This window comes from Gopherus flavomarginatus, chromosome 18 (assembly GCF_025201925.1).
Source record: "Gopherus flavomarginatus isolate rGopFla2 chromosome 18, rGopFla2.mat.asm, whole genome shotgun sequence".
NCBI lineage: Eukaryota > Metazoa > Chordata > Testudines > Testudinidae > Gopherus > Gopherus flavomarginatus.
Window position 1 is genome coordinate 4,398,343 of NC_066634.1, and position 26,540 is coordinate 4,424,882.

General features: G+C 68.6%; 1 protein-coding gene across 8 annotated transcripts; it reads right to left on the minus strand.

Moving 5' to 3' along the window:
• Nucleotides 1–510: 510 nt before the first annotated feature.
• Nucleotides 511–25,958, minus strand: PPP6R1 (protein phosphatase 6 regulatory subunit 1). Of its 8 annotated transcripts, none has more exons than XM_050927928.1 (24): nt 25,779–25,958; nt 20,483–20,715; nt 19,400–19,586; nt 18,701–18,838; nt 17,922–17,987; nt 17,505–17,617; nt 15,159–15,272; nt 14,912–15,077; nt 13,983–14,135; nt 10,569–10,700; nt 10,136–10,200; nt 9,443–9,558; nt 8,899–8,984; nt 8,447–8,536; nt 8,214–8,311; nt 7,546–7,569; nt 6,930–6,987; nt 6,485–6,621; nt 5,185–5,282; nt 4,736–4,901; nt 4,099–4,178; nt 3,174–3,276; nt 2,889–3,002; nt 2,478–2,576 (listed from the first exon to the last, which is right to left on the minus strand). In XM_050927928.1, exons 2-24 carry the CDS (start codon nt 20,707–20,709, stop codon nt 2,573–2,575), a joined length of 2,535 nt encoding a protein of 844 aa, XP_050783885.1. In that variant the 5' UTR covers nt 20,710–20,715; nt 25,779–25,958; the 3' UTR covers nt 2,478–2,572. The 8 variants fall into 8 exon arrangements, with proteins under 8 accessions (XP_050783880.1, XP_050783879.1, XP_050783881.1 ...); XM_050927926.1 differs by having other exon boundaries at nt 3,174–3,279; nt 25,779–25,957; XM_050927923.1 differs by lacking the exon at nt 3,174–3,276 and having other exon boundaries at nt 511–2,576.
• Nucleotides 25,959–26,540: the final 582 nt, after the last annotated feature.

The following is a 26,540-nucleotide window of genomic DNA, read 5'->3' on the forward strand; positions in this document are numbered from 1 at the left end:
GTGGAAAGTCCCACCACTGACTGAGCCGGGGCCAGTGGCAGGGGGCACGTATTCACAGTACGTCCTGTAAAGTCTAGAGGGCAGGGCCGCCCAGAGAACTCAGGGTCTTCGGCGGTGGGTCCCGGAGCGGAAGGAACCCCCCCGCCCCGGAGTGGAAGAAGCTCCAGGGCCCCCGGAGCGAGTGAAGGACCCCGCTTCAGGGGCCCCTGCAGAGCCAGAGGCAAATTGCCCCACTTCCCCCCGCCCCGCCGGGTGGCCCTGCTAGAGGGAACTATTAGTGTGGTTCGTTTGACAATAAACCCGGCCAGGTGCCTTCGTACCTTACTAGTCTGTGGCCCTGGGGGTCTCTCGGGCTCTGCTGCGCCAGCGGGCTGCAGAGCCGGGGCAGCGCGCAGGGGGAGCTCGCGCCCGCCCGCAGCCGACGGATCTCAACCCCTGAGCAGAGCAGAGCAGAGCACTGCCCCGGGAGCGCCTGACACCCCCAGGAAGGAGGCTGTAGCAGGTTCAGGCTTTAACCCATTGGTTTTTATTTTCATCCGGAATAACAAAAGAGACGAGCCGGGGACTCACGGCACAGGGGGGATGGTCGCCAGCCGGGGAGGCCCCGGGGCAACCCCCAAAAGGCCACTTGATTTGGTTCCTGTTTAAGAGCTTTTAAATATTGCCACTAAAGGGTAGCCGGAGGACTGGGGATGGCTACCAGGACATCACTGTTGGCTACTGCTGACTTTGGGAGGGGGCCGGGGGAGGGGGGGAATTCAGTGCTTTTCAAAAGGAGAAAGGTGCGTCACAGGCCCATCTGGCCTGGCGTCTGGCCCCATCTCCCCCCAGCCAGGGGCCGTGCGGGGGGGGGGGGGGTGTTGTTTCAAAGTCTCTTTGTGCAAGGGGAGGGGATCAGACCCCATGCCTCCCTTCCAGCCTCGGCCCCCCCCCAAGCATCTGGGATCCCCCCCAAAACTAGTGCAATGCAGAGCCTCTCTGGAGAGGCCGGGAAGATCAGTGTGGAGGGGGGGGGTAAGGGGGGCAGCCCCTCAACCAACACCTGCTGATTGGTGGGGGACCCCATGCCCCCTATGCCCTACAGCCTGAGCTATGGGAGCAGGGAACTTCCTAGGTCCCCATAAACCTTCCTCCACTCCTGAAGGGCCCTGAATTCCCTGGGGTGGGGAGGGAAAGAGACCCCCTCTCCGTACCGTATGGCCCCCCCCCGCCAGATCTGCTACAGGGTAGGTTTGGGGAGGCTCAGGGACCTGAAGCCCATTCCACGGGGGAGGGAGCTGCCCCTCTGTACCCAGATACCACCCCAATTGTGGGGAGGATCAACAGAGTTAACCCCCTCACCGGGAATATGGAGGGGAGACCATCAGAGTGGGGGTTGGGCTGGGGTCCAGCTCCTTCTCCTAGATCTTCCGGGGGGGGGGGGGGGGGGAGAACGGGACGACACAGCTGGAGGTGCCTGGAGGCCCCCATGGAGGCGGGGGTAGGTGGCCCTGCTCCCCTGCAGATGGGCTGTAGTCTGAGCTGGTGCTGGTGTCAGCAGTGGGATCCAGGAAGTGAGGCCACTGAGTCTGGAGGGGGGAGCACTGGGGGCTGTTTGGATCCCCTCTCCCCGCTTGAAAAGCAGCCAGGGTGGGGTGGGAGGGCAACTACGTCTGACCGGCTGGTGCCGTTTCCTGGGGCGTGACCCATCTCTGCCCCCCAACACCTCCAGCCCCCCAGGCCAGGGAAATAAATAACAATGGGGAGTGGAAAACATGGGGTTAAAGGGGTCACAGAACTAGCCGGGGGGGGGGGGGCGGGGGGCAGGGACCTGCCCCACAGCCCTGAGTTCCACCCCTCCCTTGTAGTGGCCTCCCCAACACCCCCAGCCCAGCCCAACCCAGAGCACTCACCATCCCCCCTCGGGCCCCATCTACCCATGCCCAAACCTGCCCCCAACACTCCCTGGCCCCACCCCCAAGGGCTCCTAAGCCCGCCTCCCCACTCCCTCCAGCATTTCTTCCCCTCCCAGCAAGCTGGGCTCTGGGGGGCAGAGCCCCACCCCAGGCTGAGGCCCTGGACCAGACAAAGAAGGGGCGGGGGAGTAGAGTTGGGGTTGTGCTTATGCTGGAACTGGGTGGGGGGGAGAATCTAATCTGTGTGGGGAGGGGGCCCCCTTCCCGTGCCTGGCCCCCCCAGACGAGGCAGGCTGGGGGGGGCATGGGGGCTGCTAACCTCGGGGGGTTGGAAGCATGGTGGGGGGCCGGTATGGGAAGTGGGGGCCAGCGGGGGGGGAGGTTAGTGCTTCCCAGAGTCACTTATCCGAACAATTCGCTTGGAATTCCGTTGCCCAGCCGCCAATTTCAGTGCAAAGGGGAGGGGGGGCGTGCCTGGGGGGGGCTCACACCAGCCTCCCTGGGGGGGTGCTCAGCCATCTCGCCATGAGGATCCTGTGATGGGGGACTGTGCCCCCCCGTCCTATGCTGCCCCCCTTGCAGGAATGAGCTGTCCTTGGGCAGGGCGGGCTTCGGGAGGGGGGGCTCCCCCCAGCCCCCCCACGATCAGCAGCTTCACCAGGCGCCCTCCGCGAGCTTTATCTGGGGAGGAGAAAGAGATGCACGGGGGGGGGGCGGTGTCACCACTGTTCCATTGTGTGCCCCCCCTCCGCCCAATTCCCAAATCTGGGACTCTCTCGTCTGCCCGGACCTCCCAACCCAGGGCCCATCTCCCTAGCCTGGGAGGGGGGTGGAGCTTGGGTCAATTTAACAGCCCCCCCCATGCACAGGACTTGATGAGGTCACAGGCTGAGCCCCCCCAGATCCTGAGGGGGATCCCCCCTTATGAGCCTCTCCCACCCAGCAGATCCCCCGCCCACCGGCTGAGCTCTCCTCAGGGGGGTCAGGGCTCACCTGGCTGCTGGCTGCTGCTGCCTCTGGGGGGGGCTGTTCTCTGCCTTCGGGGCAGCTGCAGCCCCCGGGAGCCGCTGGGGGGCATCAGAGGTAGACAGGGGGGCCCCTTCCGTGCTAGGGGAGGAGAAACAGCTGGGTGAGGGGTGGGGCTAGGGCTGGCTCCTCCCCCACCCAAGCCCCACCCCCAGCCGAGGGTTCAGCCCTGGCCTAGGGCACCCTTCCCCCCCATCCCCCCACGGGTGCTGGGCACCCCCCGTTGCCCCTCCCCTTCGGCCCCGGCCTTACTTTGGCCTGGCTGCGGCGGGGCCGGGCGGGGGCACCGATTGGCCGTTCAGCGCCAGGTCGCTGCTCTCGCAGGGCGATCCTGCACGGGGGGGCTCTGGGGGGGCTGCTGGAGAGAGGGGGCGTTAGATCCACAGACCCAGCCACCCCCAACCCCCGCCCAGACCCACAGGGCCAGCAACCCTCCCCCCACAGCCCCCCTGATCCACAGGCACAGGCCCATCTCCCTCCCTCAGACCCACAGGGCCAGCAACCCTCTCCCCACAGCCCCCCTGATCCACAGGCACAGGCCCATCTCCCCCCCTCAGACCCACAGGGCCAGCAACCCTCCCCCCACAGCCCCCCTGATCCACAGGCACAGGCCCATCTCCCCCCCTCAGACCCACAGGGCCAGCAACCCTCTCCCCACAGCCCCCCTGATCCACAGGCACAGGCCCATCTCCCTCCCTCAGACCCACAGGCCCAGCAACCCTCTCCCCACAGCCCCCCTGATCCACAGGCACAGGCCCATCTCCCCCCCTCAGACCCACAGGGCCAGCAACCCTCTCCCCACAGCCCCCCTGATCCACAGGCACAGGCCCATCTCCCCCCCTCAGACCCACAGGGCCAGCAACCCTCTCCCCACAGCCCCCCTGATCCACAGGCACAGGCCCATCTCCCCCCCTCAGACCCACAGCCCCCTGATCCACAGGCCCAGCCACCCCCAACCCCCTGCTCAGACCCATGTGCCCAGCAACCCTCTCCCATTCAGCTCAGACCCACGGGCTCAAGACCCATCCCCCTGCCCGCCCCAGAGGAAGACCCCCACTGCGGGGGCCAGTTGTGGAAGGATGATGCAACCCCCCCGGCTCCCACAGCCACCCTGGGGCTCACAGCCCAGGGGTCACTGCTAGGGGGAGCGGGGGCAGGTTGCCGTGGTGACACTCACCTCCCCCCGAAGATACATTGCTGCTTGTCGGTTCCTGAGGGTGGGGTCCCTCGGCAGAGCCTGACGGGGCATCTGACCGGCTGCAGAAACACGCCCCCAACTGGGTCAGACCCACGGTCCCATCGACCTCGCTCCCTCCCTGGCCCGTAGGCCCATCGACCCCTGCCTCCCACCCCTGCCCCATTCCCACGAACCCCAGCCTCACCCCCCAACCCCAGCCCTGCCCCACGGGCCCATCGACCCCTGCCTCCCGCCCACGGGCCCATCGACCCCCGCCCCATTCCCACGAACCCCGGCCTCACCCCCCCTTCCCGGCCCTGCCCCACGGGCCCATCGCCCCCTGCCTCCCGCCCCCGCCCCACGGGCCCATCGCCCCTGCCTCCCGCCCCCACCCCACGGGTCCATCGACCCCTGCCTCCCGCCCCCGCCCCACGGGCCCATTGACTCTGGCCTCCCGCCCCCGCCCTGGCCCTGCCTCACAGACCCATCAACCCCGGCCTCGCGCCCCCTCCCCGGCCCTGCCCTGCGGGCCCATCAGCCCCTGCGTCCCGTTTTCCACAGCAGCTGGTGCCAGCCCCCCCCAGAGACCAATGAGGATGAGGCCACCCCGTGGGGGGTGGAGGGGGTTGGGTCTCACCTGATCTGCGCTGAGGGCGTCTCTGTAAACAGGGCCCAGCTCCCTTCCGTGGGGGGGCGGGAGGCGTCCGAGCCGGGCCTGTCCCAAACGGCCACTCCAGTGTCCACCCCGCCGCTGGCGGGGGGCCGAGCGGGGGCAGCTGCAGGCTCCAGGTCAGGGCTGGCCCCTGAGAAGGGAGAGCAGAGAGCGGGGTCAGCGGCCCGGTGCGCCGATTCCCTGGTACCAGCGGGCGACATCTGGCACCCACCGGGCACAGCAGCTCCAGCTGGCCACCACCCGAAAGCTGGGAAGCGAGGCCTTGATCTGCATTTTTAATGAATATGTACCACCTAATTTACATATATTACTTACACACCACCACCCCCGAGCCAGAGCCAGCCCCCAACCCTCCCTCTGGCTCCAGGCCCACCCCCCCGTTGGATTCACCTCATTCTCCATTGGGGTCTTACCCTCGGCTTCACCGCCGCCTCCGCCCTCCACGCCCCCGCCGGCGTCTTCCTCCTCCTCCGAGTCCCGGCTGCCCTCGCTGTCCGTGCTGCCGCAGCTCCTGCCATGGGGAGAGAATGGGCCTGGATCACCCCCGGGCCCATCTACCGTGGTATCCCGCCCGCTCCCTGCCCCCAGGCCAGCCCCCCGGGCCCATCTACCCCGGTATCCCGCCCGCTCCCTGCCCCCAGGCCAGCCCCCCGGGCCCATCTACCCTGGTATCCCGCCCGCTCCCTGCACCCAGGCCAGCCCCCCGGGCCCATCTACCCTGGTATCCCGCCCGCTCCCTGCACCCAGGCCAGCCCCCCGGGCCCATCTACCCCGGTATCCCGCCTGCTCCCTGCCCCCAGGCCAGCCCCCCAGGCCCATCTACCCCGGTATCCCGCCCGCTCCCTGCCCCCGGGCCAGATCCCCCGGGCCCATCTACCCCGGTATCCCGCCCGCTCCCTGCCCCCAGGCCAGCCCCCCGGGCCCATCTACCCCGGTATCCCGCCCGCTCCCTGCCCCCAGGCCAGACCCCCCGGGCCCATCTACCCCGGTATCCCGCCTGCTCCCTGCCCCCGGGCCAGATCCCCCGGGCCCATCTACCCCGGTATCCCGCCCGCTCCCTGCCCCCGGGCCAGACCCCCCGGGCCCATCTACCCAGGTATCCCGCCCGCTCCCTGCCCCCAGGCCAGCCCCCCAGGCCCATCTACCCCGGTATCCCGCCCGCTCCCTGCCCCCAGGCCAGACCCCCCGGGCCCATCTACCCAGGTATCCCGCCTGATCCCTGCCCCCAGGCCAGCCCCCCTAGCCCATCTACCCCAGTATCCCGCCCCCTCCCTGCCCCTGGACCCATCTACCCCGGTATCCTACCTGCTCTCTGCCCCCAGGCCAGCCCCCTCGGCCCATCTACCCCGGTATCCCACCTGCTCCCTGCCCCCAGATGAGCCCCCCGGGCCCATCTATCCCGGTATCCCGCCTGCTCTCTGCCCCCGGGCCCATCTACCCCAGTATCCCACCTACTCCCTGCCCCCAGATCAGCCCCACGGGTCCATGTATCCTGGTATCCAGTCCCCTCCCTGCCATCCCTGAGCTCATCCAAGCTGGTATTTATCCTAGAGCTGGGGAGAGAACGCAGGAGTCATAGCTCACAGCCACCCTTGCCCCAACCACTGGCCCCCACTCGCCTCCCAGAGGTAGGGAGAGAACCCAGGTGTCCTGACTGCCCCCGAGAACAGGAGGCCCTGTGCCTGCCCCCTTGGAGTCACTGGGGGCCAGTACCTGGGCCCTGTGGGCTTTGGGCACCCCCCCGAGTAGCCCAGCTCCTTCTCCTGCCAGGCGTCCTCCCCATCTGAGTCGTCGTCATCAAACTGCTGGATCCGCTCCTTGTAGCAGACTTCAAACAGGTTGGAGTTGGGCTGGTGGGGAGAGGGCAGAGAGTCAGGGCGCTGGGTGGGGGCACGACGGGGGGGGACAAGGGGGCGGCCGGGGAACAGTCACGCGCTGCTCAGCGAGACGATGCTGGGAACGGGGGACATTGTGGTGGTGGTGGCTCAGCTACTGGAGGAAGGGTAGAGGGCACAGCAGAGGTGTGAGGGGGTGGGGAGTGATGTGGGGCTGGGGAAGGTGGTAATGGGGGCAGTGGGGATGGGACGCAGAGCTGGGGAACATTGGGGGCAGCGGTATGGGGGCTCGGGGGGGGCGACGGTGCGGGGCCAACACTCACACTGTCATCGTCGGCGCTCAGCGAGAAGCTCAGGCTGCCCGTCCTGTCGAAGGGGGCGCTGGAACGGAGAACACACCATGACAGGGGGCCGAGCCGCTGGCCATCCCCCACCACAAGCGTTGGGAAGAGACCAGGGGCTGCTGCTAGATCCCCGCTCCCCTCCCAGAGCCAGGAGAGAACCCAGGAGTCCTGGCTCCCAGCCCTCCCCTGCTCTAACCACCAGCCCCCCCTCCCCTCCCAGACCTGGGAGAGAACCCAGGAGTCCTGTTTCGGGCAGGCCTCCCCAACTAGGATAACGCCCCCTAGACCAAGGGCTCGAGCTGCCAGAGCTCGATTCCTCCGGGGGCTCTGTGCTGGGAAAGGGGGTGCCAGCCCAGGCGGGGGTGGGGGCACTGCCCATGGGTGCAGAGGGCAGTTAGGACCCCAAGGGCTGCTGGGACGGTTAACCCTGTGCAGCCTGGAGCCGTGCTCAGCTGAGTCCCTGATGGCGGGGTGGGGGGGGGGTTTGAAATGTGGTTCTCCTCTCCACCCCTTTGTTCTCAGGGATGGGGAGGGGTCCGGCTGCTGTCACATGCCCCCGCCGGGGGTCTCGGAGGGGGGCACGGGGGGCTGTTACCTCTTGAGTTGGCGGAAGTGGGCGCTGGAGGCAGCGGAGAGAAAAAGAGAAGCAAAGACATGAAACCGAGAGGGGGTTTCGGGGGGGTTTCTGGGGGGCTGGGGTGCCCCACACCGAGGGGGGGGCTGCTCAACGGGCAGGGGGCGCTACTGACAGCACCCCAGCCCCACGGTGGTGTGTGTGTGTGCCTGATGTGACGTTGCCCCGTTGTTCTACGTGAGGTCTCCGGGGAGGCAGGAAGCCAAGGAGGGGGTTATGGGGTGTCAGCCTGGCACGGACTCCCCTCAATTCGACACACAGCCCCCCGCCATGTGGGGGTCCTCGGGGAGGCAGGAGGTTAGCAAGGGGGCCGACGGGGTACCATGTGCAAAGCCGGGTTAGACACACACATTCAGCGACCCCCCTGGAAAGCACAGGGGTTCGTTTGTGCAGAACCCCCAGTTAGTGTGAATGAGTCGAGGGGGAGAGTCACCCCAAAAGGCACAGCACCAAGAGGAGTTGTGGCACAGCTGGGGAGAGAACCCAGGAGTCCTGGCCCATAGCACAGAAGGTGGATCTGGTGCCACCTACTGGCCCTGTTCCTCAGTGCACCCCACCCCAGTGGGTGTCTCCGCCCCGAGTGTGGGGCAGTGGGGGTGGAGTGGGGGGCGTCTGGGGCAGACACACACTTTACGCTCTCCTCCTGCTCCCCGAATTCCTCGTCGTTGAAGCCGAAGTGGTCGATGAAGGCCGACGTCACCTGCTGCATCTGGTAATCCACAAAGGCCTGGCGAGGATGGACAGACACAGACAGACAGGAGCTGGGCGGGCATCGGGCACAGGGGGGCCTGGGTATCCAGGACCCCTCGCCCGGCGCAGGGATGCAGCCCCTCTGGGGTGGGGCTCGGGGAGGCAGACCCACCTGCTGCAGCACGGCCTCCTGGGGGAAGTTAAACTCTTTCAGGTCGTTTTCCTCGTCGTCGCTGGATGAGTGCAGATTGTGCATGTTCACCTGTAAGGGGCGACGGGGCTTGTTAGGGTCATGGTACGGGGGGGGGGGGGGGGGGGGGGCGGGGGAGGCACGAGTCCCATCCCTCCCCCCGACACCTCCCAGCCACAGGGGGCAGCACCGGCCGGGTGGGTCCCTCAGAACGTGACAGAGCTTCAGACATTAGCCAGCGGAACTCCCTGCTACAAGACGGGGCTGGTGCTAAAGCAAGGATGTCTCACGGCTTCCATGGTGGTTGGCACGGGGCAGGAAGCCAGCGGGCACATGGCACTGCCCGGGGGGCTGGCATTGGAGCTGAGAGTGGGGTGGATGTGGGGGTAGCCACGGGCAGGATGGGCCTGCAGGGGCTTGGGGGGGGAACTCACCAGATCCACCACGTTTTTCTTGTTGGTCTCTGCCAGGGGCCCCGAGACAAATTTCTCCCACTGCTCCTGCTCCTCCTCCGGCAGCTCTGCCACGGCAGGGGCACCAGGGTGAGATGGCGCCCCCCATGGGCGGCAGCCCCCCCCCCCCACTGCCCCAGGGGGCCCAGCCACGCCCTCGCATCCACCCCCTATAGGCCCTGGGGGGGGGGCAGGAACCTCCCCAGCACAGGGCGCCCCAGCCCCTATCCACCTCCTACAGGCCCTGGGGGGGGCAGGAACACCCCCACCGCAGGACGCCCCAGCCCCTATCCACCCCCTAGAGCCCCTGGGGGGGGGCAGGAACACCCCCACCGCAGGACGCCCCAGCCCCTATCCACCCCCTAGAGCCCCTGGGGGGGGCAGGAACACCCCCACCGCAGGGTGCCCCACTGACTGCCCACTAAGGGTCACCGCAGGCCCACAGCCAGGCAGGGAGCTGGGAGCCGTGGGGCCAGTTCTGGGCCCAGTGCTGGCCCAGTGCCCCTCGCAGGCCACCGGCACCTACCTTTCAGCAGCTGCCCCACAAGGGCGACGTGAGGGCCCTTCTCAGAGCTTTGGACAAGGGCGTTGGCGATGCGCGTCAGGTGGCCCATGTAGCCCCTCCGCTGGCCTCCGGCCGCCCTGTAACGGGACCCGAGGGCCGGGCGTCACCGCAGTGCCCATCCCCAAGGCAGGGCTGGCCCCAGGGCGGCGCTGGGCTGCAAGGAGCAGGGCGGGGAGCTCGGCAGGGTGCACTGTGCTGCAGGGAACAGGGCGGGGGCTCAGCAGGGGGTGCTGGGCTGCGGGGAGCGGGGTGGGGGGCTCAGCAGGGGGTGCTGGGCTTCGGGGAGCAGGGAGGGGGGCTCAGCAGGGGGTGCTGGGCTGGGAAGCGGGGCGGGGAGCTCGGCAGGGGGTGCTGGGCTGCAGGGAGTGGGGCAGGGGCTCAGCAGGGGGCGCTGGGCTGCAGGGGGTGGGGCAGGGGCTCAGCAGGGGGCGCTGGGCTGCGGGGAGCAGGGCAGAGGCTCAGCAGGGGGCGCTCCCCAGCAGTCTGGGCTGGGCACTATGGGGACACTCTCACAGAGTTCACCCCAGCACAGGGCTCAGGAGAGCTGGGCTCCACCCCTCTCCCTGGCTTGGGGAGGTGGGGCTGGGAGCCAGGACTCCTGGGTTCCCCCCTGTCGTGAGGGTGTCTCGCTCCTCACCCCCACCCACCACTTACTGCGTCTGCTCGTTCTCCTCCCAGGCCGACAGGATTCGTTGCACCAGGCGGCATTTCTGCAGCAGCTGCAGGGGCGGGAGAGAAGGGGGCAGCGGGTCACGGGCGGGCAGGGCAGAGACGGGACCCACCACTGACTCGGGGAGCAGGAGGCAGTGCTGGTGCAGGAGGGGGAGCCAGGACTCCTGGGTTCTACCCCTGGCTCTGGGAGAGGGTGGGGTCCAGTGGGCTAGAGGGGGATGGGGGCTGGGAGCCAGGACTCCTGGGTTCTACCCCTGGCTCTGGGAGAGGGTGGGGTCCAGTGGGCTAGAGGGGGACGGGGGCTGGGAGCCAGGACTCCTGGGTTCTATCCCTGGAGCCAGTTATAACCTTGGAGGAAGAAGGCTGCTTGCCCGCCCCCCTCAGAACTTCGAGCCCTCCCCGCCCCCCCACTCACATGCTTGACGACGGGGCTGTATGGTGGGGGCTGCGAGTCTTCGGCGGGGGTGCCAGCCCGCAGCAGGGTGCTCAGACACGCCTCCAGCTGGGCGTGCAGGAAATTGTTGTAGGTGTATTTGAAATACAGGTCCTGGGCGAGAGAGAGAGAGAGAGAGAGAGATCGGGGCCGCGTGTGCAAGGGACACCGGGCAGCAGCCTGGCCATGGCGCTGAGCCGCTGGGAGCTGGGTATGCGGGGATCCCTCCCCTGGTGCTGGGACGCGGCCCCTCTGGGGTGGGGCGGGGCGGCTCGGTATGCGGTATGAATTCAAACTGGAACAGGTTCAGAGATGGGCTACTAGGATGATCCGAGGAATGGAAAACTTGTCATATGAAAGGAGACTCAAAGAGCTTGGCTTCTTTAGCCTAACCAAAAGACAGCTGAGGGGGGATATGCTCGCTCTTTATAAATATATCAGAGGGATAAATATTAGGGAGGGAGAGAAATTATTTAACCTTAGTACCAATGTAGACACAAGAACGAATGGGTATAAACTGGACACTAGGAAGTTTAGACTTGAAATTAGACGAAAGTTTCTAACCATTAGAGGAGTGAAGTTCTGGAACAGCCTTCCAAGGGGAGCAGTGGGGGCAAAAGACATATCTGGCTTTAAGACTAAGCTTGATAAGTTTACGGAAGGGATGGTATGATGGGATAGCTTAATTTTGGTAATTGATCTTTGATTACCAGCAGGTAAGTATGCCCAGTGGTCGGTGATGGGATGTTGGATGGGATGGGATCTGAGTTACTACAGAGAATTCTTTCCTGGGTGCTGGCTGGTGAGTCTTGCCCACATGCTCAGGGTTTAGCTGATCGCCATATTTGGGGTCGGGAAGGAATTTTCCACCAGGGCAGATTGGCAGAGGCCCTGGGGGTTTTCACCTTCCTCTGCAGCATGGGGCACGGGTCACTTCCTGGAGGATTCTCTGCAGCTTGAGGTCTTCAAACCACAATTTGAGGACGTCAGTAACTCAGACATAGGTTAGGGGTTTGTTATAGAAGTGGGTAGGTGAGGTTCTGTGGCCTGCGTTGTGCAGGAGGTCAGACTAGATGATCACATTGGTCCCTTCTGACCCTAAAGTCTATGAGTCTATGAATCTATGACCCCTCGCTTGGTGCTGGGACGCAGCCCCTCTGGGGTGAGGTGTGGGGGCTGGTACCCGGGGACCCCTTGTGTGGGGCTGGGACATGGCCCCTCTCAGGTGGGGGGGGGGGCTGGGTATATGGTGACCCCTCGCCCAGGGCTGGGACGCAGCCCCTCTGGGGTGCGGGCTGGCGCTAGAGCCAGTTGCTTTGGGACAGGAAGTGAAGCAATCTCCTTCCCAGATCTGGGATTGGAGATGGACCCTAGGGGTTGCACCCTGGTCTCGTCTTTTAACCATGGGGCAGAAATCAAAGCAACCCCGTCCCCTCAGAAACCTCCTGCGGTCGCTCAGCACAGGCCGAGCGCTGACCAGATACCGGGCTAAATGGGCCCCTGGCTCTGAGCCGGCGCAGGAGGGAGGGAGCAGGACCCCAGGGCAGAGGGGCCCCTGGCTCTGAGCCAGCGTGGGGGGGAGGGGGCAGGACCCCAAGGCAGAGGGGCTCCTGGCTATGAGCCAGCGCAGGAGGGAGGGGACAGGACCCCAGGGCAGAGGGGCTCCTGGCTCTGAGCCGGAGGAGAGGGAGGGGGCAGGACCCCAGGGCAGAGGGGCCCCTGGCTCTGAGCCAGCGCGGTGGGGAGGGGGCAGGACCCCAGGGCAGAGGGGCCCCTGGCTCTGAGCCAGCGCGGGGGGGAGGGGGCAGGACCCCAGGGCAGAGGGGCCCCTGGCTCTGAGCCGGGGGGGGAGGGGGCAGGACCCCAGGGCAGAGGGGCCCCTGGCTCTCAGCCGGGAGGGGAGGGGGCAGGACCCCAGGGCAGAGGGGCCCCTGGCTCTCAGCCGGGAGGGGAGGGGGCAGGACCCCAGGGCAGAGGGGCCCCTGGCTCTGAGCCGGGGAGGAGGGAGGGGGCAGAACCCCAGGGCAGAGGGGCCCCTGGCTATGAGCCAGCGCAGGAGGGAGGGGGCAGGACCCCAGGGCAGAGGGGCCCCTGGCTCTGAGCCGGGGGGGGAGGGGGCAGGACCCCAGGGCAGAGGGGCCCCTGGCTCTGAGCCAGCGTGGGAGGGAGGGGGCAGGACCCCAGAGCAGAGGGGCCCCTGGCTCTGAGCCAGCGTGGGGGGGAGGGGGCAGGACCCCAGGGCAGAGGGGCCCCTGGCTCTGAGCCGGGAGGGGAGGGGGCAGGACCCCAGGGCAGAGGGGCCCCTGGCTCTGAGCCGGGGGGGGAGGGGGCAGGACCCCAGGGCAGAGGGGCCCCTGGTTCTGAGCCGGGGGGGGGGGAGGGGGCAGGACCCCAGGGCAGAGGGGCCCCTGGCTCTGAGCCGGGAGGGGAGGGGGCAGGACCCCAGGGCAGAGGGGCCCCTGGCTCTGAGCCGGGAGGGGAGGGGGCAGGACCCCAGGGCAGAGGGGCCCCTGGCTCTGAGCCAGCGCAGGAGGGAGGGGGCAGGACCCCAGGGCAGAGGGGCCCCTGGCTCTGAGCCAGCGCGGGGGGGGAGGGGGCAGGACCCCAGGGCAGAGGGGCCCCTGGCTCTGAGCCAGCGCGGGGGGGAGGGGGCAGGACCCCAAGGCAGAGGGGCTCCTGGCTCTGAGCCGGGGGGGGAGGGGGCAGGACCCCAGGGCAGAGGGGCCCCTGGCTCTGAGCCAGCGCGGGGGGGAGGGGGCAGGACCCCAGGGCAGAGGGGCCCCTGGCTCTGAGCCAGCGCGGGGGGGAGGGGGCAGGACCCCAGGGCAGAGGGGCCCCTGGCTCTGAGCCGGGAGGGGAGGGGGCAGGACCCCAGGGCAGAGGGGCCCCTGGCTCTGAGCTAGCGCGGGGGGGGGAGGGGGCAGGACCCCAGGGCAGAGGGGCCCCTGGCTCTGAGCCGGGGGGGGAGGGGGCAGGACCCCAGGGCAGAGGGGCCCCTGGCTCTGAGCCAGCGCAGGGGGGAGGGGGCAGGACCCCAGGGCAGAGGGGCCCCTGGCTCTGAGCCAGCGCGGGGGGGGAGGGGGCAGGACCCCAGGGCAGAGGGGCCCCTGGCTCTGAGCCGGGGGGGGAGGGGGCAGGACCCCAGGGCAGAGGGGCCCCTGGCTCTGAGCCGGGGGGGGAGGGGGCAGGACCCCAGGGCAGAGGGGCCCCTGGCTCTGAGCCAGCGCGGGGGGGAGGGGGCAGGACCCCAGGGCAGAGGGGCCCCTGGCTCTGAGCCGGGGGGGGAGGGGGCAGGACCCCAGGGCAGAGGGGCCCCTGGCTCTGAGGCCAGGGCTGGTCCATGTTGGCCCCGCCCCCCTTCCCGTGCCATTGGCTGAGCCCGCCCCCAGCACTCACCAGCATGGTGTTGAGGGCGTCCAGGCCCAGCAGCTCCTCCTGCAGCCCCGCGTCCCCCGCGCCCAGCGAGCTGCCCAGCAGCTTCACCACCTGCAGCCGCGTGTTCCCCAGCGGCGGGTCCAGCAGCCCCCACGTCATCTGCAGGGCTGGCCGCTGCGGGGAGCGGGGTTAGCACAGCCGAGAGAACCCAGGAGTCCGGGGGCCCATTACCAGCCCACTCCCCTCCCAGAGCCAGGGACATCCTGGCTCCCAGCGCCCCCGCTCTAACCACTAGCTCCCACTTCCCTCCCAGAGCCAGGACGGAACCCAGGAGTCCGGGGGGCCCATTACCAGCCCACTCCCCTCCCAGAGCCAGGGACATCCTGGCTCCCAGCGCCCCCGCTCTAACCACTAGCTCCCACTTCCCTCCCAGAGCCAGGAACGGAACCCAGGAGTCGGGGGGCCCATTACCAGCCCACTCCCCTCCCAGAGCCAGGGACATCCTGGCTCCCAGCGCCCCCGCTCTAACCACTAGCTCCCACTTCCCTCCCAGAGCCAGGAACAGAACCCAGGAGTCCGGGGCCCATTACCAGCCCACTCCCCTCCCAGAGCCAGGGACATCCTGGGTCCCAGCGCCCCCGCTCTAACCACTAGCTCCCACTTCCCTCCCAGAGCCAGGGACGGAACCCAGGAGTCCGGGGGCCCATTACCAGCCCACTCCCCTCCCAGAGCCAGGGACATCCTGGCTCCCAGCGCCCCCACTCTAACCACTAGCTCCCACTTCCCTCCCAGAGCCAGGGACGGAACCTAGGAGTCCGGGGGCCCATTACCAGCCGACTCCCCTCCCAGAGCCAGGGACATCCTGGCTCCCAGCGCCTCCGCTCTAACCACTAGCTCCCACTTCCCTCCCAGAGCCAGGAACGGAACCCAGGAGTCCGGGGGCCCATTACCTTCGGGGGGTCGATCAGCAGCTGGTGGAAGTCCCGGAGGTAACCTCTGAGGGCCAGCAGGGTGCTGGGACTGGCCTGGCAGGCGCTGCCGTCCGAGCCCAGAGGCCCCAGCTCCAGCTGCCCTTCCAGGGGGCAGTAAAAGCTGCCCATCCCCCCAGCCTCGGACCTGCAGGGGGCAGAGTGAGGGGTGAGCGCAGGCAGGGGGGCCGGCTGGCCCCGCCCCGTCCCGCCAGCTCCGCCCCCTCACCTGGCTCGGCGCGGCTCCAGCAGCGTCAGCAGCACCTGGATCCCGCTGACGATGACGGACTCGTCCCGCTCGCCCGCCAGCATGTTCCCCAGCAGCTGCTCCACCGTCTCCTGCCTGCGGGGGGGGGCCCAAACACCCCACCCCCACCCCAGTCAGGGGAGCTGGCCAAGGGGATCCCCGGGTCCCCCAGTGCCTGGCTGGGGATCCCCAAACACCCCACCCCAGTCAGGGGGGCTGGCCGAGGGGATCCCCGGGTCCCCCAGTGCCTGGCTGGGGATCCCCAAACACCCCACCCCCACCCCAGTCAGGGGGCTGGCCGAGGGGATCCCCGGGTCCCCCAATTCCTGGCTGGGGATCCCCAAACACCCCACCCCAGTCAGGGGGCTGGCCGAGGGGATCCCCGGGTTCCTAAAGGCCTGGCTGGGGATCCCCAAACACCCCACCCCAGTCAGGGGGCTGGCCGAGGGGCTCCCCGGGTCCCCCAATGCCTGGCTGGGGATCCCCAAACACCCCTCCCCAGTCAGTGGGGCTGGCCGAGGGGATCCCCGGGTTCCTAAAGGCCTGGCTGGGGATCCCCAAACACCCCGCCCCCACCCCAGTCAGGGGAGCTGGCCGAGGGGATCCCCAGGTCCCCCAACGCCTGGCTGGGGATCCCCAAACACCCCACCCCAGTCAGGGGGCTGGCCGAGGGGATCCCCAGGTCCCCCAACGCCTGGCTGGGGATCCCCAAACACCCCACCCCAGTCAGGGGGCTGGCCGAGGGGATCCCCGGGTCCCCCAACACCTGGCTGAGAGGTCCCCAAACACCCCATCCCTGGGGCCCCAGAGGGGCCGTGTCTCAGCACCGGGTGAGGGTCTTTGGCTCATTGTTTGGGAGCTTCATGCTTCTGCTTTGCCATCGTTAACTTGAGTTGATACTGGGGGGGCCAGGACACCACCCCCCAGCCTAGAGGGCCCTGCCCCTCACTCCCGACCCGCAGCCCCTACTAGCCCAGCCCTGGGCTGCCCCTCCCCCAGCCCTCCCGGTGCCCCTCACTCCCGACCCGCAGCCCCCCGCTAGCCCAGCCCTGCCGGTGCCCCTCACTCCCGACCTGCAGCCCCTACTAGCCCAGCCCTGGGCTGCCCCTCCCCCAGCCCTGCTGGTGCCCCTCACTCCCGACCCGCAGCCCCCTGTTAGCCCAGCCCTGCCGGTGCCCCTCACTCCCGACCCGCAGCCCCCTGCTAGCCCAGCCCTGCCGGTGGCCCTCACTCCCGACCCGCAGCCCCTACTAGCCCAGCCCTGCCGGTGCCCCTCACTCCCGACCCGCAGCCCCTACTAGCCCAGCCCTGCCGGTGCCCCTCACTCCCGACCCGCAGCCCCTACTAGCCCAGCCCTGCCGGTGCCCCTCACTCCCGACCCGCAGCCCCCTGCTAGCCCAGCCCTGCCGGTGCCCCTCACTCCCGACCCGCAGCCCCCTGTTAGCCCAGCCCTGCCGGTGCCCCTCACTCCCGACCTGCAGCCCCTACTAGCCCAGCCCTGGGCTGCCCCTCCCCCAGCCCTGCTGGTGCCCCTCACTCCCGACCCGCAGCCCCCTGCTAGCCCAGCCCTGCTGGTGCCCCTCACTCCCGACCCGCAGCCCCCTGCTAGCCCAGCCCTGCCGGTGCCCCTCACTCCCGACCTGCAGCCCCTACTAGCCCAGCCCTGGGCTGGCCCTCCCCCAGCCCTGCCGGTGCCCCTCACTCCCGACCCGCAGCCCCCCGCTAGCCCAGCCCTGCCGGTGCCCCTCACTCCCGACCCGCAGCCCCCTGCTAGCCCAGCCCAGCCCTGCCGGTGCCCCTCACTCCTGACCCGCAGCCCCCGCTAGCCCAGCCCTGCCGGTGCCCCTCACTCCCGACCTGCAGCCCCCTGCTAGCCCAGCCCTGCCGGTGCCCCTCACTCCCGACCTGCAGCCCCCTGCTAGCCCAGCCCTGCCGGTGCCCCTCACTCCCGACCTGCAGCCCCTACTAGCTCAGTCCTGGGCTGCCCCTCCCCCAGCCCTGCCGTTGCCCCTCACTCCCGACCCGCAGCCCCCCGCTAGCCCAGCCCTGCCGGTGCCCCTCACTCCCGACCCGCAGCCCCCCGCTAGCCCAGCCCTGCCGGTGCCTCTCACTCCCGACCCGCAGCCCCCCGCTAGCCCAGCCCTGCCGGTGCCCCTCACTCCCGACCCGCAGCCCCCCGCTAGCCCAGCCCTGCCGGTGCCCCTCACTCCCGACCCGCAGCCCCCCGCTAGCCCAGCCCTGCCGGTGCCCCTCACTCCCGACCCGCAGCCCCCCGCTAGCCCAGCCCTGCCAGTGCCCCTCACTCCCGACCCGCAGCCCCGCACTCACTTCTCCAGCGTGGCCAGCAGCTGGTCGGGTTCGGGGCTGTCCTGGATCTGCATCATCTGCTCCCGGCTCAGACGGATGATGTCACACAGGGACTGGGAGGCGTTGGAATGTTGCTGGGGTGTGGGGGGAAGAGACCCAGTTATCGCGGCGATGGGGGAGGCAGGGCCAAGTAGTGGGAGGTGGGGCCAGTCCCTTTGCCCACACCCCATCGGTGCTGCCAGCTTAGAGGGACGGACCCCCAGCGCCAGTAAGGGCTGGTGGCAGCGGGAGTCAGGACTCCTGGGTTCTGTCCCCAGCTCTAGGAGGGGAGTGGGGTCCAGTGGTTAGAGTGGGGGGGTACTGAGAGCTCCCCTCCCATAGCTGTCCCCCCAACCCATGTCCCACCCCCCAAGGCAGGGGCCGCACAGAGCCGCTCACATTGTCGTCTTTTGAGGGGTGAATCATCTCGATCAGTCTCTGCACGATCTTCTCCTCGTTCAGCCACTGTGAAGAGAACAGCATGTCTCAGTGCCCCTCACTACCGACCCGCAGCCCCTGCTAGCCCAGCCCTGGGCCCCCCCATGAGCTAGTTTTGGGGCTGGGTTTCCCTCTGTCTCAGCCTGGCTAGAAGCGGTGACTTTCTCCCTGCCAGGGGGGCAGCAGGCAGGGCTGGCAGTTCTACCAATGGCGTGCCCTGCTGAGCCTGGGGCAGCCCTGGAGCAGAAAACGAGGCATGGGGAAGGGGCAGGGGCAAGTGTGGGGCAGCATGTGGGGCTGGGCACAGGGTAGCAAGTGAGATGGAGCAGGGGGACCCCTCCCCCGGCAGACAAAAAGGGGCCGGGCTAGCAGGCATGAAGGGGCGGGGCAGTGGGAATCTGGGGCGGGGCCAGCAGGCACGAAGGGGCGGGGCAGTGGGAATCTGGGGCGGGGCCAGCAGGCACGAAGGGGCGGGGCAGTGGGAGTCCGGGGTGGGGCCAGCAGGCACAAAGGGGCGGGGCAGTGGGAGTCCGGGGCGGGGCCAGCAGGCACAAAGGGGCGGGGCAGTGGGAGTCTGGGGCGGGGCCAGCAGGCACGAAGGGGCGGGGCAGTGGGAGTCCGGGGTGGGGCCAGCAGGCACAAAGGGGCGGGGCAGTGGGAGTCCGGGGCGGGGCCAGCAGGCACGAAGGGGCGGGGCAGTGGGAGTCTGGGGCGGGGCCAGCAGGCAGCCCCGCCCTTACGTTGAAGACATCCTGGCGCAGCACCGGCTGCTCCACGCAGGTCAGCAGGCGCAGCAGCAGGTCCATGATGGCCGAGGTGCCGATGTGCCGCAGCAGCAGGCTCACGAAATCGTCCTTCTTGCGCAGGAAGGCCACAATCTGCAAGGTCCAGGCCAGACCCCGTTAGCCTGGGGAACTCCCCACCACTGGGGCCAGCCCAGCTTCGGGGCCTGAGCCGATGAGGAGGGAACAGACTCCCAAGCTCTGCAGCCGGGACGCCAGGCTAGATGGGCAGAGGTGCCGCAGTGATGCCCTGGCCTGGAGGACATCTTGGGGGGTCCGGATGAGCCTGTCCCCCACTGAAAGCAGCAGCGAGTGTCTCACTCGCGAGACCAGCGGCACAGGTCTGAGGGGCCACAACAGCCACAACCCTGGGCCCATCTAGCCTGGTCTCCCGCCTGCGCCAGCTGCTTCGGTGTGTGTGTGTGGGGTGTCTGGAGAGGGGCCACCCCCTCCACAGCTCAAGGGGGCCAGCTACTGCCAGGCTATTAGTGGGATTATAGTAACACCCCCCCACACGCAAACACACCCGGCTGGGATCGGGGGGCCACCGCGCCAGGTGCTGCACAGAGGTGGCGTGAGAGGCAGTCCCGACCCCAAGAGCTGGCAGGTGGAAGGGAAACCGAGGCAGGGGAGGCTGGGGCTGGCCGCCCGGCGCACCTGATCTGTCTTGCGGTTGATGAGGATGCCCATGACCTTGCTGAAGAAGCTGGCCAGCAGCGGGTTCAGGACCCCGTGGCCCTGCAAGAAGCCGTAGAGACGCCGCAGCAGCCCCTCGTCCTCGCCCAGCGCATCCGTGATCGGGCTCACGTCTGACGTCAGGATCTCGCACGACACGCTGGGGTATCTGTGGGAGAGGGGACATGAGCACTGGCCAGCTGTGTGTGTGGGGGGGGAGCTGGTGCCCCTCACTCCCGACCCACAGCCCCCTGCTAGTCCAGCCCTGGGCTCCCCCTAGCCCTGCCAGTGCCCCTCACTCCCGACCCGCAGCCGCCTGCTAGCCCAGCCCTGCCGGTGCCCCCTCACTCCCGACCCACAGCCCCCTGCTAGCCCAGCCCTGGGCTTTCCTCCAGCCCTGCCGGTGCCCCCTCACTCCCGACCCACAGCCCTCAGGGCTCTCCCCAACCCTGCCAGTGCCCCTCACTCCCGACCCGCAGCCACCTGCTAGCCCAGCCCAGCTGGTGTCCCTCACTCCCGACCCACAGCCCCCTGCTAGCCCAGCCCTGGGCTTTCCCCCAGCCCTGCCGGTGCCCCCTCACTCCCGACCCACAGCCCTCAGGGCTCTCCCCAACCCTGCCAGTGCCCCTCACTCCCGACCCGCAGCCACCTGCTAGCCCAGCCCAGCTGGTGTCCCTCACTCCCGACCCACAGCCCCCTGCTAGCCCAGCCCTGGGCTTTCCCCCAGCCCTGCCGGTGCCCCCTCACTCCCGACCCACAGCCCTCAGGGCTCTCCCCAACCCTGCCAGTACCCCTCACTCCCGACCCACAGCCCCTACTAGCCGAGCCTTGGTCTCCCCCCAATCCTGCCAGTGCCCCTCACTCTCGACCCACAGCCCCTGCTAGCCCAGTCCTGGGCCCCCCCAGCCCTGCCACTGCCCCTCACTCCAGACCTGCAGCCCCCTGCTAGCCCAGTCCTGGGCCCCCCCCAGCCCTGCCAGTGCCCCTCACTCCCGACCCACAGCCCCTGCTAGCCCAGCCCTGGGCTCCCCCCGGCCTTGCCAGTGCCCCTCACTCCCGACCCACTTGTAGCGCAGCCGCTCGTCCAGCTCGACGGGGGGCTCCTCGGTCACGCAGGTCACCAGCGCCTCCATGTGCTGCGGCTGCACCAGGAAGTCCAGCAGCCGGCGGTTCACCACCTTGCACTCCTGCAGCACATCGTCCTCGTCCAGCAGCTCGCGCAGCGTCAGGTCGGCGCGCTCCAGCAGCGTCTCGATGTGCGAGCTGGAGTGCAGGTCGAACTTCCAGAACATGGCGCCCTGCAGGGGGATGGAAACGGGGGGGTCAGCGGCCACAGATCCCCCACAGCATGGGCGGGGAATGAACTCCGGGATCGGGGAAGCTGGCCCCCAGCCTGGACCAGCCCTTCTGCCCAAGCTCCCCCGGAATCCTCCCCCCTACTCCGGCATTCAGCCCCATGCGGGACGGTCACAGACCCCCCCTCCCCCGAGATCTGGACAGGTGAGGTTGGGGTGAAGGGAGAGATCAGGGCCCCCCTCTCCCCAACACACTGACAAGGGGCCAACCGGGCCAGATGCTTCATAGACCTGGAACTTGATCGGGGCAGATTGGAGCCAGCGCCCCCTAGAGGGGATAGACCCCATGTCCCATTCCCTGCCCCCCTGAGCCAGCCAGTCCCAGCCATGGGGCCGGATGGGAGACAGCCACCCCATCACCCAGATCTCTCTTTGGTTTCTTACAGGGATGCTCCAGCCGGTCAATATCCTTCTCTGGTCAGTCCCGGGCCAGCAGGGGAGACCGGCACAGCCCCCCACCAGCTGGGGGCTGGAGCGGCTCTCAGACAGGAAGGGGGGCGACTCTCAGACCATGGCGCACGGGGGGGAGCGAGGGATGAGGGCCCATCTGTCATGTGCCCTCTGGGCTCCCTGCTCACCAACCTGTTTGCGTTAGGATGTCTGAGATCAGGGCCCTGCCGTGCCAGGGGCTGCACAGACCCCACCCCCGACTGAGATCAGGGCCCCGGCGTGCCGGGCGCTGCACAGACCCCACTCCCGACTGAGATCAGGGCCCCGGCATGCCGGGTGCTGCACAGACCCCACCCCTGACTGAGATCAGGGCCCCGGCATGCCGGGCGCTGCACAGACCTCACTCCCGACTGAGATCAGGGCCCCAGCGTGCCGGGCGCTGTACAGACCTCACCTCCAACTGAGATCAGGGCATCGTCGCGCCTGGAGCTGTGCAGAAACACCCCACCCCCGACTGAGATCAGGGCCCCATCACACCGGGAGCTGCACAGACTCCACCCCCAACTGAGATCAGGGCCCCATCACACCGGGAGCTGCACAGACTCCACCCCCAACTGAGATCAGGGCCCTGTTGCGCTGGGCGCTGCACAGACCCCACCCCAACTGAGATCAGAGCCCCGGCGTGCCGGGCGCTGCACAGACCCCACCCCAACTGAGATTAGGGCCCCGGCGCGCCAGGCGCTGCACAGAAACAACCCCCTCCCCTCCAACTGAGATCAGGGTCCTGTTGCGCCAGGCACTGCACAGAAACACACACATACCCCCGCCTGAGATCGGGCCCATCACGCTAGGCGCTGCACACAGACCCCAGCCCCACCTGAGATCAGGGGCCCATCATGCCGGGCGCTGCACAGACCCCGCCCCCGACTGAGATCGGGGCCCCGGCACGCCGGGCGCTGCACACAGACCCCAGCCCTGACTGAGATCAGGGCCCCGGCACGCCGGGCGCTGCACACAGACCCCAGCCCCCACTGAGATCAGGGGCCCGTCGCGCCGGGCGCTGCACAGACCCCACCCCCGACTGAGATCAGGGCCCCGTCACGCCGGGCGCTGCACAGACCCCACCCCTGACTGAGATCAGGGCCCCGTCTTGGTGAGCGCTGCACAGAAACAACCCCCTCCCGCCCAACTGAGATCAGGGTCCTGTTGCGCCAGGCACTGCACAGAAACACACACTCACCCACAACTGAGATCAGGGCCCCGTCGCACCTGGTGCTGCACTGCCCCCCCCACAACTGAGATCAGGGCCCCGTCGCGCCTGGCGCTGCACTGCCCCCCCCCCCCCCACAATTGAGATCAGGGCCCCGTCGCGCCTGGCGCTGCACTGCCCCCCCCCCCCACAACTGAGATCAGGGCCCCGTCGCACCTGGCGCTGCACAGAAACACCCCCTCCCCACTGAGATCAGGGGCCTATCGCGCCAGGCGCTGCACAGACAACAAGACACTGCCCTGGGCCTGAACCTACACAGATGAAGGCAAGACCCTGCTGGAGCCGTTGCGTCACAGCGTGGACTCAGGAGCTGTCCTGGAGCCGGTGCTCGCAGTCAGCTCTCCCACGCCCTCGCCACTAGGCCAGCCTCCCTCCCGGGTGAGGCCAACAGCCATCGCCGCAAGGTTAACGAACAGGCTCCGGCCCCCCTCCCGCCCACGCAGCCCCCGTTCGTAGCCCTACCCCTGCGGCAGCCAGCTTCCTTCCAGAGCGCAGCCAGGCCCCGCCGGGCAGGGAACGCACGAGGCCGGCAGATACAGCTGCAGAGGCCTGGGTCCTTCCCCGGGCGGCCGGCTTTGGGAGCCGCAAGAGGAACGGAAGCGACAGGAAATGGGTTTGCAGAAGGGGAGCGAGAAAGTGACGGGAGAGCAGAACAGAGCGTGCGAGGGGTGGGGGCCATACCCCAGAACCCCAAACCTGCTGCCCCCAGCTCCCTGCTGGCGTGGGGGTGATGCCCCACACCGCTCCTTAGCCTCAGGGCCCTGTCTGTGCACCCTAGAACCTGCCTACGGCTGTCTCTGGGTAGCGCCTGGTGCAACAGGGCCCTGACATCAGCTGGGCTGGGATCTGCTCTCGCTGAGTCTGGACCGTGCCCGGCACGACGGGGCCCCAATCTCAGCCAGGCAGGGACCCTCTCTCGCTGGGTCTGGACCGTGCCCGGCACGACGGGGCCCCAATCTCAGCCAGGCAGGGACCCTCTCTCGCTGGGTCTGGACAGTGCCCGCCATGACGGGGCCCCGATCTCAGCCAGGCAGGGACCCTCTCTCGCTGGGTCTGGACGGTGCCTGGCACGACGGGGCCCCAATCTCAGCTGGGCAGGGACCCAGCCTCCCTGGTGCAGGGTCATCAGCTTCCTCCCATTCCCTGCCCTTCAGAACGGCCTCAGCAGCACCGCCATGGGCGAGTCCAAAGCTGGAACCGAGGCCCTGCACCCCAGCCCTTCCACGGTGAACTTGGGGCTCCCCGGACCAGCACTGAGCTGGCAACTAACGGCAAAGGCCGAACAGTCACTATCTTACAATAATGCCCCCCTGGCACGGGGCCACAGAAGCCCGTCTGGGTGGCGAACGAAAAGAAGAGGGGAGGGCTGGAGACACGCTGAGGTTACGCTAATTACACTGCCATTTCAGAACTGGATTGTGCGGGGAAGAGGAGTGACTTCACACTGAGCCCACCCGGCCACTGGCAGGTCTCGGCTCCTAGCAGGAGGATTTAGCAGCTGAGAGCTTTGGGCCGGGGACTGTGCTACCCTGTGCAGCGCCTAGCGCAACAGAGCCTGGGCAATGGTGAATGAAACGTGATTAACGATGAGGGCCCCGACTGGAGAGAAAGGGACCCTCGTGCCCCATTCCCCACCCCCCTGAGCCAGCCAGTCCCTGCCCCGGGGCCGGGTGGGAGCCAGCGCCCCTAGAGCGGACAGGCCCCAGGCCCCATTCCCTGCCCCCCTATCCCACAATACACGGGTGAGGAATTCTGTCACCAAGGTACCAGAAACGCCCGCACCCCCCCCCAAGTTGCTACCGATGCTGCTGGCACTAGCCATGGCATGAAGATGGGGCACTCCGCCTAGGCCATGGCACGCTGCCACCCAGCCACCTGCATAGGGCCTTCACCCTTCCGGTGGCCAGGTCAGCCCGACGCCAGGAGCCACGCAGGCCGTTGCCTCCCCAGAGAGCCGCCCGCTGGAGGCCACGGCCGCTAGGACATCCACCCACCAGGCTCATGCTGAGCCCCTCCACCTGCACACGCCGGATGCACCTTCGCCCCAACAATAGGGGAGTCGCAGGTACCTCACCCTGGGCCCCACTTCAGAGGAGAGAAACTGAGGCACGGAGAAGGGACTCACCCCTCCACTGTCACCTGGCCAGGCAGTGGCAGAGGCCGCGAGAGACCCCAGGAGTCCTGGCTCCCAGCGCCCCCTCCTAAACCCGCCACACAGAACTGGGGCACAGGCTCCGTCTCCCTCCAACACGGGGGCTGGATTCCTTTAGCTCCCCCCCGACCGTGACGCGAGCGGAGGGTGAGATTTGGGGGGGCTGCAGAGAGCACATTTATGCAGCACCAAGCAGGGAGTTGGGCTGAGACACCCCCACACCCCCCGAAGTGACTGGCGCCGTCCCCAGCCGGACAGAGCCCCCAGGGCCGAGGCAGGATCCCCGGGGTGTGTGTGTCTCTATGGGCCCGCGGGGGTATCCCCAGGGCATCTCAGGGGGACTCCCTCGACCCAGCTCAGGGGTCTGTGGGGGGCCCCAGCCATACCCAGGTGGGTCGATAGGGGGTCCCAATGGGGGGTCTGTGGTCGAGGGGGACCCTGCTTGGGGGGGCCTTAGAGAGTCCCTAATGGGGGGAGGGACCCCAGGGGGGTCTCTGAGGGTCCCAATCAGGTCAAGGGGGCAATGGAGGGAGTCCTGAGGGGCAATGGGGGGGGTCCCGGCCCAGGGGATCCGGGGCCCCGGGGGGGCAATGGGGGGGGTCCCGGCCCAGGGGATCCGGGGCCCCGGGGGGGCAATGGGGGGGGGTCCCGGCCCAGGGGATCCGGGGCCCCGGGGGGGCAATGGGGGGGGTCCCGGCCCAGGGGATCCGGGGCCCCGGGGGGGGCAATGGGGGGGGTCGGGGGGGGTCCCGGCCCAGGGGATCCGGGGCCCCGGGGGGGGCAATGGGGGGGGTCGGGGGGGTCCCGGCCCAGGGGATCCGGGGCCCCGGGGGGGGCAATGGGGGGTCCCGGCCCAGGGGATCCGGGTGGGGCAATGGGGGGGGTCGGGGGGTCCCGGCCCAGGGGATCCGGGGCCCCAGGGGGGGGCAATGGGGGGGGTCCCGGCTCAGGGGATCCGGGGCCCCAGGGGGGGGCAATGGGGGGGGTCCCGGCTCAGGGGATTCGGGGCCCCGGGGGGGGCAATGGGGGGTCCCGGCCCAGGGGATCCGGGGCCCCGGGGGGGGGCAATGGGGGGTCCCGGCCCAGGGGACTCGGGGCCCCGGGGGGGGGCAATGGGGGGTCCCGGCCCAGGGTCCCGGCGCTCCCCGCGGGGCTGAGAGGCCAACATGGCGGCCACCGAAAGACGCAGCTTACCGGGCCCCCCCTGGGTCTCCTGGCACCGCCGCGATCCCACAATGCCCCGCGCCCGGAACCAGCCTGCGGCCGCTCTGCCGCCCCGTCTCACTGCCGGGGCCCCCCCCCGTCTCCGGGGCAACGCGCATGCGCCGAGCGGACCCTTCCTTCGCCCTCGCCGGGAGCCGGCACATGCGCACACTTCGCACGATGGGGGGGGAGGACCGCGCCCGCGAGAATTCTAGGCCCCGCCTCCCAGCGGATACGCATGCCCAGTTCGGGTGCCTGTTTCCCCGGGAAGATGCGCATGCGCCACACTCCCATTTTTTTTCAACCCCGCCCAACACCTAATGCGGTGCCCATGCGCAGAATAACCTCTCCGCGTTCCAGCCCAGATACAGCGCATGTTACGCCGGTACCTCAGGAAGTGCGCATGCGTATATTGTGCGCCCCGCCTACGAATGTGCGCGTGCGCCTTGTAAATAGGCCGAATGGGTCCTTAGGCGCGCATGCGCCTGACGCAGAGCCAGTCCTCGCCCCTCTCCGGCTCGTTCCCGCCCCTACGCCACGCGCCGTGGCGCATGCGCAGGGGCCACTGGCTGCCAATTAACATTTAAATTAAGGAGGGAACGTTGCGGTGCTTAGCATACATTTGCATATCCAGGTAAGTAACAGCCTGAGTCTGTGACATCACCATGCCATGTGACATCATAGCTGAGCAACAGCACCAACCAACATGACATCATCACTCCACATGACATCACCAGTGTGTGACACCCAGTG